The sequence below is a fragment of the Fringilla coelebs genome (assembly GCF_963513975.1).
Source record: "Fringilla coelebs genome assembly, chromosome: 4".
Classification (NCBI taxonomy): domain Eukaryota; kingdom Metazoa; phylum Chordata; class Aves; order Passeriformes; family Fringillidae; genus Fringilla; species Fringilla coelebs.
Window position 1 is genome coordinate 23,207,948 of NC_140032.1, and position 13,041 is coordinate 23,220,988.

At 38.5% G+C, this 13,041-nt stretch overlaps 1 protein-coding gene across 3 annotated transcripts in view; it reads right to left on the reverse strand.

Annotated features, from left to right (window-relative positions):
- Nucleotides 1–1,340: 1,340 nt before the first annotated feature.
- PDS5A (PDS5 cohesin associated factor A) overlaps nt 1,341–13,041 on the reverse strand; it is a gene marked incomplete at its 3' end in the record, with an annotated part of 74,150 nt that continues 62,449 nt past the window's right edge. Inside the window, exons 28-33 of one of the 3 annotated variants that reach the window (XM_084204167.1) lie at nt 12,523–12,642; nt 11,379–11,441; nt 7,524–7,663; nt 6,400–6,505; nt 4,385–4,661; nt 1,341–2,546 (exon numbers count right to left, since the gene is read on the reverse strand). In XM_084204167.1, the coding sequence (XP_084060293.1) occupies nt 2,500–2,546; nt 4,385–4,661; nt 6,400–6,505; nt 7,524–7,663; nt 11,379–11,441; nt 12,523–12,642 (753 nt within the window). Of the gene's footprint in view, nt 2,547–3,111; nt 3,269–4,308; nt 4,662–6,399; nt 6,506–7,523; nt 7,664–11,378; nt 11,442–12,522; nt 12,643–13,041 lie in introns of those variants that run through there. The other 2 variants (XM_084204166.1, XM_084204168.1) reach the window with 2 other exon arrangements.

Sequence of the window (13,041 nt, forward strand, 5' to 3'; positions counted from 1 at the left end):
GGCCCCTGGCCCGGGCTGCAGCTCTGGCACAGGGGAGCCCACCCAAGGCTGGGGCAGCTCCCAGAGCACCGAGAGCTTCGGCAAGGAAACGGGGCAGGCAGGGGCTCCCTGGGCACAGCCTTGGCTGGGGCAAGCTCTGAAAAGAGCCACTGGGGCCACCTTTCTGGTAGCTCTTGTCAACTGCATTCTGGCTCAGCCTATAGTTTGCTACATGAATGTACCAATTGACTACTGATAATCAGCATATGAAAATAACTCAAATGTCCACATTAAAAAAAAAAAAAAAAAACCAAACAAAGAGAAAAAAACTCAACATAATTCCATCTGGAGAAAGACAACTGAAAACCATGCTCTGAGCATGGAGTGAACCTCCAGAAGCCTCTTCTAACCTATTCATTCTATTATGATTCATTGAGTAATGTGACATTGTAACTAATTAAAAACTGACCAAAGAAGATAAAAAGGAAAATATCCAATAATTAACCACTTCATAAAAAACAAAGCTTTTGGAAATAAATCTGAACTATTTGCAAGATTTGTCAACTCCAGATTTCAAATTGCTGTTAAAAGCACACCACTAAATACCAGAACTAATTTCTAAGAAAAAGCAAGTTCTTTTTTCAGGTAGCACCAGAAAACTTTGAACTAAAACATTTTAAAATTAGTTTTAACCAAATCACTCTAACTCTCATGAGAGGGAAGTATTTGACCAGAGCACTAAAAAGAAACCACATTACAATCAGTAAATCCACCTTGTGAAATTATTTCAGTTTTAGAAATCAAACCCCTGATAGATGTGTAATTAAGTGATTTTAAAATCTCCTCTCTGTCAAAAGCACTCCAAATCCTTCAGGTCAAAGCACTTGCTTTAGAAGGGCAGCTGCACACGCTGCTTTATGCACAAAGCCTGGTTTCTTGTTAGAGAAGAAAAATAACACGAGCTGGACACACTTGCTAAGAGAGACTTAAGTCATGTTGAAGAGCACACAACTGCACCCTACCCATTCTAGGAGCACAAGCAATCCCTAACTAATGCCAACAGTATCCAGCTCTTCTATATAAATCAAGGGATTTCAAAACAATTTGCAGAAGAGAAATGGGGAACTGAGGCAGTGGGAAGCAAAGCAAATTCTTCACTGTCACTCTGCACCAACCCAACCCCCTTCACAAGATAAAGCGCTGTAACTTCACCTCAAAACTGTAACTTTTTAACTACACCACTGTCTGCATTACAGCTCCTTTTCTCTGTACAGTACTTCTGTGAATGTCCAAGCCCACGCACAGATACAGCAATTAAGTTTTCTGTGAAAGAAAAAAAAAATTAGAAAAAGACTGCCACATGACACCTAGAAGCGTTTATTTTATGCAACAAACTTAAATATGATCATGTGTACATAAAAGTGTACACGGTATCTATGCTGAACAATGCCAGGAAACATAATATTGATGCAACAATCTTCTAAAATAAACATTAAAAAATGAGCCTGGACAGGAAGACAAAATGCAAAACAGACTTACTTCCAATCAGCACAATGCTTAAAATTGAGAGCAATCCTAAACATTTCCAACTTTCCTTACAAAGCTGCCAAAGTCCAACTATTTTTAAAAACTGATTTTTTTTTTTCTTTACATCAATAATAAAAATCTGGTGACAAACATTATAAAATCAAATGCTGGACTGTCTTTACTCCTTTAAAATTTAGAATATTCCAACAGAACCGCAGGAGTAAAAACACTTAAAAGTGATATATGTTTTTATAAAACAAACATCAATATGTACATTTATTGCAAATTATATTAAACTAAAATGGAGGGAAAATTAAAAAATGAAATGTCTACTTGCGAATTAATAACAATTTTAAGTGATTACTTTCCCACTCTGATAAAAATCAGAAAGCAACATTTATAAAATTGCCACCACATGACTTTTCATAGCAGGGAACTGAAATCTGTACATCTTATTTTTGCAGAAAAGTAGGCAGGCAGAAAGAATTATACATAAAACAGTCTCCAAAAGTAAAGCAAAAAAAAAAAATTTTTGTGATTTTTTTTTCCTCTAGTCTTGTTTAAAATCCATTCAGTAGACTTCTACCTTTTCTGTGAAACATGGGAATACCTGGCTCTAGGATCATGAATTTTCAATGTCAGTGTAAGGACCTTCTCTGACTTCCTTTAAAAAAAAAATGCAGCATGAAAGTTAATGGTGTAAATACACTTTTAAACTCCAGAATGCAGGAACTGGAACCAAGTGTTAAGCAATTTGCTTAATTATTGACTTTTCATAAAAAAAGTCTCTGGGGAAATAAGTACAGATGCTTTTAGCCTCTTTCTCAAGAGTTTCTGCTTTACATTTCCATTGAGAAGGATTAATTTTATGTGAAAGGGAAGCATAGTTTTCCTTCTGGTTTCAGAGCTGAAAGCTGTGTGTTTTGAAGTAATTTCAGTTCCTGTACAGGAAATTTCTGAATCCTAGTTTTTGCAGAAGCTTGGAGCATGCCTTTATTTGGCCTTCATTTCCTCCCTTTTCGAGCAACTTTTCTTTTTACCTTTATGAGGGGAGAAAAGGAAATGACAGTTAATTGTAAGGACATGGAAATGACAAGTGATTCTGAATCAAAATCCTACCAAATATTGTTTAGATTTTAGCTTTAACACTTCTTATACTGTGATTCTTCTAACTCCATCTTGTATCTTCTTAACAATTACATAATTAATTGAATACAACTGAACTTCCTCATTGTACAGCACAACTTCCTGATAAACTTGAAACTACACAACTTGAATTGTGCATTTTATAATTTCATACCTAGTAATGTTTTTTCAGCATAAATATAAAGAGTTATCCACTGCTTTCACTGGAATCAGAGATTAAGAACAGTAACTTGATCTAATTAACTATAATTACCAAGGTTTATAAAAATAACCCATTTTACTTCAGAATAGGCACTATTTCAAATGTTTTCCCAGTATTTACAGTAATTTGTACATGTCTATTTAAAAGCAAAAAACCTATTAGACAGAGCATTTTTACACACAAATTTCTTTGAATTCTCGCTGTATAAACTACAATAAAGAAGTAAAAACAGAGAATTGTCCTATATAAGATTCCTGCTACACCTTAAGGAAGCCTCCCTCTGCTATCTCTGTATCCTCAGTATCTTCCTGGCTGCTCCCACAGGCCTTAAAAAGATCCATTGCATTTTGAGAGTATTCTGAACTTGAGTCTATCTCCAACAGTGAATCTCCATCACTTCCAAGCACCTGGCTTCTGAAAAACGTTAACAATGTTTTGGTATTTTGTCCAAGAAACACTGAGATATTACACATTTTAAAGATGTTATCTAATACAGTAGCTTATTAAAGGCTATGGATAGTGCAATTTGTTCTGAAGACCTGAAGAAATCTGACATATTAAACAAGCATTGCATGGCAGAATACAAATATTACACTCTTGACAGACCATTTATTTTACTGCTGTATAAAGCTTACTCTGAGAAGAAAAGGTAAAACTATTTTTGTTCAAGGTTCTCTGCAAGATCTTCAACTTAGAAATCTCTAGAAAGAAACTATTCCAATGATTCTTTCTTCCTTTAGATTATTTTGTGATTTCTTAGAGCACACTGGTTTGCAGACCTTACTGCTCTCCCACTTTGGACACTTTCGCATTAATTATGTACCAGGCCCAGCAAAACAAACTTCTCGTGTTAATGCTCATTATTAATTACTTCTATTGCAAACCAAGTAGCCCAGATTATCAACAAAAAGCTGTTTTGTAGTTTACAAAGTTCCAAATGTTACTTTTCAATTACTTAAAATATACATTACAGTACTGCTAACATTAAAACAAGCACAGACCCAAAATACCAGAAAATAGCTACAGTTGGCATTACAAATTTTCCTGTGCATTAAAGACAGTCAGTTTCCAAGCCTTTGCTATCCCTGAAGGGAGGCACAGCAGAGCATCCAAATGCCAGTGTGCCTGGCATTAATGAATGCACTGAGACACCATCAGCTCTTAGTTCCTTTAGACAGCAATTCTAGGAAGGGGAACCAGGATGCATAAAAATAGCATTTGGTGAAAACAGGTTAAGTTTATCCTGTTCTGACCAAACAAATTAATTTCTCTCCAATTCCAGCTGCCCAGGCACTTTGAAAAATAGAACTTAACGCACTATATGGCTGCAACATCTGCTGTGGTTTAGTTGTGCCCTTAACTATGCTAGGTCTGTTATAATTGTAAACTCAGGGTCTGACTTGAGACATGAAAGGACCACCCCCCACCCCATGTATTTAATTATTTCTTTTTACCTCTGTAGATCAATTTGTCTCTGTGCTGCTGCTGGCTTTTTTGCTGTGTCTTGCTGTTTTGGTGCTTTGGCATTACCTGCCTCTAAACTCCCTGGACCTTCTTGGTTGGCTGCTGCCCTCTTCCTTCCCCTGACAGGTGGTTTGTTTGTTTCCTCGTTTTTTGCAGTGGTACCCTGAGGTTCTGGTTTGGTTGGTCGCCCTCTTCTGGTTTTTGCTGCAAGCGATGGGCCTGTTTCTTCTACACTTTTTTCTTCTGTTTTTTGATGAATATTCTCAGTTCCAGATGCTGTTGCTGTTCGTTTTTTCCCACGTTCAGTGCTATTTCCTTGTGTTGTCTGATCAGAATTCATCTCCTAGAAAACAAAAATCATGAATGTGAAGAGAAAAAGATTCCCAAAGGCAAACCCAAACTGTTACCTCCTTCTATCAGAAACATGAGCTTTTAAAACTCTAAGTATTGTTAGGAAAACACATCACGTGGTCTTAGACCTAGCAGTAAGTTTTACTAAACGGGATTTTGGATCTTATCTTTGCAAAAACATTTTCTACATTAGGTGTAATGATGCAACTTGCTGTGTTTGTTAATTCTTCATCATGTCTGAATGGGTATGGCCTACATCCATGCTCTTCTCAAGGTACCTTGTTCACACTGAACAAGGTAATGGAGTGATTGAATACCACGAAGAGTGTCTGTATATGCGGAACAGAAAGGTTTAGCAATGTACTTCTCTACAGAGAGCAGTATTTATATGGAATCAAAGAGGAAGCAAGTAGATGCTAAGCCTTCATTTGAACACTGACTTCGAAAGCAGTTGGGAGAACAGGTAGAGAAAAGGAAGAAGTATGGCTGGGATGACTTAGCAATTTCAAACAAACCAATGCCACTATTCTAAGTGCTGTACTTGAACCAAGGACTTTTTTTGTTAAATATTCTATCATTATTTCTTATGTGTTCAAATGAGTCAATCTCTGTAACCTTCACTACTGTTCCAGCAGATTCACAGCAGACACTTACAGTTGCTATTCATATGAACTTCACAGATTCTCTGAAATTGCAACTTCAAAACCTAGAAAGCACTTCTGAAATTTACTTTATATGTGTTTTGCCTAACTTTTCTATGTGATGATACAATTCCAAACTCCCTGCTTACTACTCTGATTTCATCTAATAGAAAGACATGAAGCAGATATGTAATTTAAAAAGCTGAAATCATCTATGTATCCCTACATTATTACAAAAATCTACTTTAAAATCACAGAATCATCTAGGTAGGAAGTGATCTTCGAAAATCATCTTGTCAAACCTGCTGACAGTGGGGCTTCAGTGGTTATCCAGGGCTTTGACCAGTCAAGCCATGAACACTGATAATCCACCACTTTTCTGGACAGTCTGTTCCAGTGTTTAAATTTCTCCACACTGTTTTGGGGTTTTATTGTATTTTTTTTTCCTGCTTGCATCCAGACAATTTCCCCTGAAGTAACTTCTTCCAGTAGCCTTTTGTCCTTCCAGCAAGCAGCCTTGCGAATACTTCCTTCCATCCATCTTTTCCATAAATACCTTGTAGATGTTGAAAGATTGATCCTCTCTAAGGCTTCTCTTTTCTAAGCTGAACAAACTCAACACTTCAAACCTTTCTTCACACAACAACTTTTCCATGCCTAATCATCTTGGTGCCCCCTGCAAGGCTCCCTCCAGTTTTTCAGTATCTGCATCAAACTGGGGCGGGAGGGGCGACCAGTATTTCAGGTATGGCCTAATAAATGCCAAATAGGGTGGAATAACCACATCCCAGGCTCACTCTGAATCCCAGGCTCCCTGTTACTTATACCGGAAAACGCAGAATAAATGTGGGAATATTTTTGAATTTTAGAAAAGAAGAATGAAGTCCATTCAAATGAATGCTATTAATTACTCTGGATAAAATAAATGGCCATTCTGAAGACATGGGGTCCTCTGTCAGGCTGGGAAACTGACACAACTATTTGAAATAAAACTGGATGTTACCAGCTCCTCAGAGAACTGGTGTATTGAAAAAAAACCCCAATGTCAAACCAATTACAGACATCAGCCCATAAAATCCCTGGACATACCTTGTTTTTCACAGGTTCTGTCTTTGCTGGTGTGACTGAAATAATCCTCACAGGATTTTCATCATTTTCACTGACTCCGGTTTCTGATATATCTGAACTTTGTTCCCTGGGAACATCATGGAAGACATAATAAACCAAAAATATACAGAAACGAAGAAAAATGTTTGGAATTATCTGGGGTAAAGAAAAGGGGGTGGGGGGAAGGGGAATCAACACAATAGGCTAAATGAGTTTAAAAACAATTGAACTTGCCAGAGTCCACACACACTTTTCTTTCCCAGAACTGGGAAAGGTCTGAAAGGAATTGGCTGGTCATTGAGCCAAATCCCTAACCACAGACACACCACTGTATAATGACTTTTGCAAACTTTTGCAAACCAGAGCTCTAAAATAGACTGTGTTCTTTTCCCAGATAGAAAGAGCCAATACTGGAAAATGTAATGAAGAATAATAAACACCAATAATGCCCCAACTTCACAGAAAACAAAAGAACAAAAAAGAAAAAAGTAAGATTATTACAACTTATATCATGCAGTCTTTACAGAACAAATTCTGAACGCAGTTATACTTCCCTTTGGCCTTATGAAATGTAGCAACTAGAGTTGACTTTCTCTGCTTTAACCCTTTATTTTAGTCAGATAATCAATTCCAAACCAAATTAAACAGTATTAAAATCTGAAAGCGCAAACTGTTTCTCCAGATTTACAACAAATTTTAAAACTCTGCATCCATATAAAAATAATGCTGGCTAGAAGAAACACTGAGTAGTGCATCATATGTTGCATCTTTACACTGAGACCATGGCCTGCTTTAACAAGCTCTTTTTATCATCCTTAATCTTACACAGATCAGAATGTTCCATCAATATCAAAAAAGTTTCTTGTTTCCAATCAGGATTAATTGTAATTTATACATCAAAACATCAATGACACAAACTGAACCAAAAAAACAAGTATGGAGATTTTACCTTTTGAGAACTACTACATTTTCTAAAACTGGAAAAAATAAGGACACTCTTCCAACATGTAAACACACACACCAAATCATCTCCTGACCTAAAACTTGCAAGCACAGTAGAGACCATTAAGTAAAGAGCTGACAAAAGAAATGTTGGACTCCCATACCTTGATCTGTTTCCTGCAGAAGAGCTCAGCTCAGAGTTTACACTGCTTCCAGTCTCTGATCCTGTAGTCCTAATATATGGTCTCCTTCCAGTTGCAGATAATGGTTTGTTTACTGTGCCTAATACACCAGTTGGTTTTGGCTAGAAAAAAATGTTTCAATCTTAAAAAATGCAAACTTCAGATACATATTTAATTTTACAAATATTTGCTTGAGTATTTAAAAATACTTTTCCTGGGCTAACAGTCTTGACCACAATGTCATCAGTTTAGAGCTACTAACCTTATCTTTACTTTAAAAACATTGTTTATCCTTTTACTTCTTGTGATTTAAAAGCACTTCATCAACTGCTCTTCTTCTCACATGCTTTGAAGACATAGCAGCTGGAGAAGTCTCAACAAAAGCCAAAATGTTAGGCAATATTAGAGTTGAGAGCCTCTGGGTAAGGATGAATGGGAAGCAAATAAAGCTGATATTGTTGCGGGAGTCTACTATTGCCCACCCAGCCAGGACACTACTAGCAATGCATCATTCTACAAGGAATTACAGGATCTTTCTGGATCAACTGCCCTTGGCCTTATGGACAACCTTGGCCCAGTATATGGGGGACAGCAGGCTTTGGGTGCTGTTAAGACTTTTGGGTGCTCTGGGAATCTGCTTTTGAAGGTGCTGTGATCTATGAATGCTGTTCCCTTTTTAGGAACCATCTCTTAAAGCACAGGAGCAGGCAATTGCAAAGTGTAAGATGTCAAGCAAGTGAGGCAGAAATTTAGCCTGGCTGAGCAGGGATCTTCTCCTGGAACTTAGGCAGAAAATGAAGGATACAGTATTTAGAAGCAATGACAGACAACATGGCAGGATTACAGAAATGCTGTTCACCGCTGTAGGGAGAAAATTCCTGTGGCCAAAGCTTGATTAGAGTTCAAGCTGGCCAGCACTATAAAGGTCACAAAAAGGGCTTTTTAAGATATGTCAAAAGCAAACAAAGGATCAGAGATAACACTGGGCCATTACTTGATGAGCAGGAGATGACAAAGCAGAAACATTTAACCCCATCTTTGCCTCTGTCTTCAACACCAGTGATGGGCCCTGGGACCCCCAGAGCCCTGCATTACAACACTATGCCTAGCAGGAATGATAAACAACCCCAGTTCCCTCAGCTGCTCCTCATAAGACTTGTGCTCCAGACACTTATTTTGTTTTCCTTCTTTGGACATGCAGTAAACTCAGCTACTCAGCAAATGAGGCAAATAAATTATTATATTAAAAATAATATCTTTAAATAAATAGTGTACAGAATTAGCACTAGGATGATGCAGCCACTGAACATGTGTCCAGTAACAAGCCTTTTCTACAGAGATTGTTGGGTTTTTTTGCTAGCCAATGTTTTCCAGCATCTTCAATATATTTCTCTTGCCTGCTTCATCATAACTTCCACCCATGGGAATACCTTAATTTATTAACTTGGCCTCTAAGGAAATGTAAAATTACATGAAGAATGTTACATGCCACTTACAAAAACTTCCTTGACTGCTCTCCAGGGACAAAATATAAAACTTCCTGTTGTCTACTCAGCCTGAGCACATGGGTCAAGTCATCAGCCACAGCAACATCTAAAAAGCTGTAACTGTATCACAGAACCCCAAAGAGATAGTGTTTACTTCTAAATCATATTTATATCATTATATGCAGAAAAGTAATATAAAAATATAACACAAATGTACAAATATAATAGCTTAGTTAAAACTCAAGCAGGCCACTGCAATGGAAGATAACAAAAAATTTTACAAATACATTAACAAAAGGAGGGCCAAGAAAAACTTCAATGCTTTACTGGACATGGAGGGAAACATTGTAACTAAGGATGAGGAAAAAGCTAAGGGATTTAATGCCTTCTTTGTCTCTTTAACACAAAGGTCAGTTGTACTCAGGCTACCCAGCCCCTGAACTGGATGACAGGGACAGGGAGCAGAATAGATCTGCAATCCAGAAGGAAGCAGTGGCCTGGTGAGCCATTCTGACACTCACAGGTCTACCAGGCTGGATGGGATCCCCCTGGGGGTGCTGAGGGAGCTGATGGAAGAGTTCACCAAGCCACTCCATCATTTTTCATCAGTCCTGGTTAACTGGAGAGGTCCCGTATAGCTGGAGGCTGGCCACTGTGATGCCAAACTACAAGAAGGCCAGAAGGAGGATCTGGGAGGTCTACAGGGTTGTCGCCTGATCTTGGTGGCCAGTAAAATCATGGATAATCTGTTGGTTATCTTGAGTGTGATCACATGGTGTGTACAGGGGATCTGTTGAAGCCTTTAATGTTGTCTCCCACAGCACACTCTGAGCTGGCAGCACACGGTTTGGACAGTCACACTCCTCACTGGATTAAGAACTGGCTGGGTGGTCAGGGCCAGAGAGCAGTGGTGTGGTGAAGGTGCTACATGCAGCAGTGGCTGGTCACTACTGGCGTTCCCGGGGCAGCAGTGCTAGGGCCAGTCCTGTTTAGTACCTGTACTGATGATCTGGACTAAGGGATTGAGAGTCCCCTCAGTCAGTTCACAGATGACACCAAGTGAATGGCAGTACTGTCTGCTGGAGGACCAAAGGCTCTCCAGAAGGACCTGGACAGGCTGGATCAATTGGCCAAGGCCAATACTATGAGGTTCAACAAGACCCCCTGCCAGGTCCTGCACTTGGGTCACAACAAGCCCAGGCACTACAGGCTGGGGAAGAGTGGCTGGAAAACTGCCCAGTGGAAAAGGAGCTGGGAGCACTGGCTGAGAGCTGCAGAACATGAGCCAGCGTGTGCCCAGGTGGCAAAAGAGGCCAATGGCATCCTGACCTGTGTCAGCAACAGTGTGGCCAGCAGGACCATGGCCGTGACTGTCCTTTTCTAGTCATCACTGCTAAGGCCACACCTTGAATCCTGCTCCCAATTCAAGGTCCCTCACTGCAAGGACACCGAGGTGCTGGAGTGAGTCCAGAGAAGTGCAATGAAGCTGGTGAAGGGTTTGGAACAGAAGTCTTATGAAGAGCAGCTGAGGGAGCTGGGGGTGTTTAGAACTTTTTACAACTGGTAGCCAGGTGCGGAGTGGCCTCTTCTCCCAGGCAGCTAAACACAGGAAAGAGGCAATGGCTAAAAGCTGTGCCAGGGGAGGTTGAGGCTGAACATAAGGAAAAATTTCTTCACTGGAAGGACTGTCAGGCATTGGAATAGACTGGCCAAGGATGTGGTGGAGTCACCATCACTGGAAGTACTCAAGAAATAGTCAATATGGCATTTAGGATATGATGGTCTTTGGTCAGTAGCTGGAATCAATTACTTTGGAGGTCTTTTCCAACCTTAACAACTCTGTGATATCTCCTACTGTTGTATTGAATCTAACTCTGCATCACATTTTGGAAAGCCGCTCCCAGAGGTGCTTTGCTTTGCAAATAGAGGATGTTAGAATCACAGAATATCTCCAGCTGGGACACCCTGAAATAGATGTTCAAAAGTGCACAGACATTTGCACCTGAATTTAACAGCAATAAAAGCTATACCAAAAATATTACAACTGAAAATTTAAGATCGCCAATGCTAGTGGTATCACAATTCTCTATATGCATCATAACTTTACACCAAGCTTACTTCAGTAATAGAAGAAACTGTAATCCAGAACCTGTATCCCAGTGCACAGATAACAATCTTGGTGTTGTGTACTCATCAGGTAGTATGTTCAAGGAATTAATCGTACATCATTGAATAAAAGAGTTACAAATTACTGTAGACAAACTCTTAATATAATTTTTAACAGCAGTCCTGAACATTTTAAAAACCACGAGTAATATTCAAAGGCTTGCAACTTGCCAAAATACAGTACCTTTCCTGTCAAAAGAAGAACTCTTGTCTCCTCTGAAATGTAATTCCTGTCATTGCAGAAATCCTGCATAAAAAATAAAATTTAGTTTGTATTTGATGTCTCAATCTCATCTCTTTTTTTATCTACACTCAACTAACTTCTCAGATGCAATTATCAAGAGTTAGGCAACCTGCTGACTAATCAATCAATCTAATAAAGATAGGTCGAACTTGTACTTTGGTGGAGATTTACAGCGAGCATTACTGAATGACAGTATGCCATACCTGAAATTGGGATGAACATTTTTCCTTCTCAAGTGACATGAATTATTTCAAATTATGCAAAACTGCTCTCCCTATTTGTTCACTTGCACATTTTTAATGGAAAGTCCTAACAGAGAAAAAGAGGTGCCATTTTCTCTAAACAAGTTGAAAGTTGTTACTCTGAGTATCAGAGTTTACATAGACCAAAATCCTGTAACTGAATAAAGGCACCAGCTCTACATTACACTGTTACATGGCATCTGCCATTTTATAATCAAATAGGAAACAAATTTTGCTTAAACAGCCTCTGGAAAGGCTGATAATTAACAGCCTAGGGCACTGAAAAATGTCAGCCAGTACATTCTCCAGGACAACTAAAACATCAGTTCTGGTCCAGAGAATTACTTGTGCTCCCCTAACACTTTTCAGAAGTAGGTCTCTTGGAGAGCAGTAGTGCCACTGCTGACAGCAGAGCTGTACTTGCCAAAGCTAGTAATAAGTCCTGCTTGCTTGAACAGCAAGCAGAATAGCCCAACAGCTACTGAGAGATAGTAACATATCACGGGTAATATAAAATAATGTTCCCTTTTTTTTTTCCTGATTTGCATTCTAATTCAGATATACAGTAAGAAAATACATATATTCTCATATATTCAGATACACTTCTAAAACACACTAATGAAATGATTCAGCAATACACGCCAACATATCAGCATTAATTCCAGTTAGCCCTCACTTGGTTAAAAACATTTCTATCATGTGTTCATAATACTTTAAAAAATTAGTTGCTGATAATAAAATATGCAATTTCCCACTCATTATTTTACAGAGATAACCAGCTCTCAATCATCTAAAAAATGTATTTCCCCTTATTACTTTGGAAATAAAATTAACAAATTTACCTTTTCAGGTTGTGTAAAAAATTTGGTTGGCAATACAGGGTCCTTCGGTGAATCTGCATTGCACAAAGCACTTTTGCTGTTGATTACACATAGTGCTACATCACATACTGTGTAAAGTTTCTGGAGAAAAAGAAGAAAAGCATGCCTTAGGAATTACTCACTGTTTTTACAGTGTAGAAAGAATGCGGTAGCTCAAAAAGTTTAAAATATATGTTTAAATCACCACCACTAAGGACATTTTAAAAAATTATATCATTAACCACACTGCTGGGTCTTAAAACACATGAAGAAGTCCTCATTTTTCAGATTATACTATTTATAAAACCTAGGAATACTTTACATGACTATGCTGTACAACTGAAGCTCTTGCTCAATCAAATCACCTTAAACGGTTTCTCATCTCTGCTAGAAACGAATGGGTTTAACAAAAACTGTATAATGCAATATTTCCTCCCCCAACAGCAGAAGATATTTATGTGAGGAAACTAGGCAGCTGTTAAAATAAGGCAGGCAGTAGCA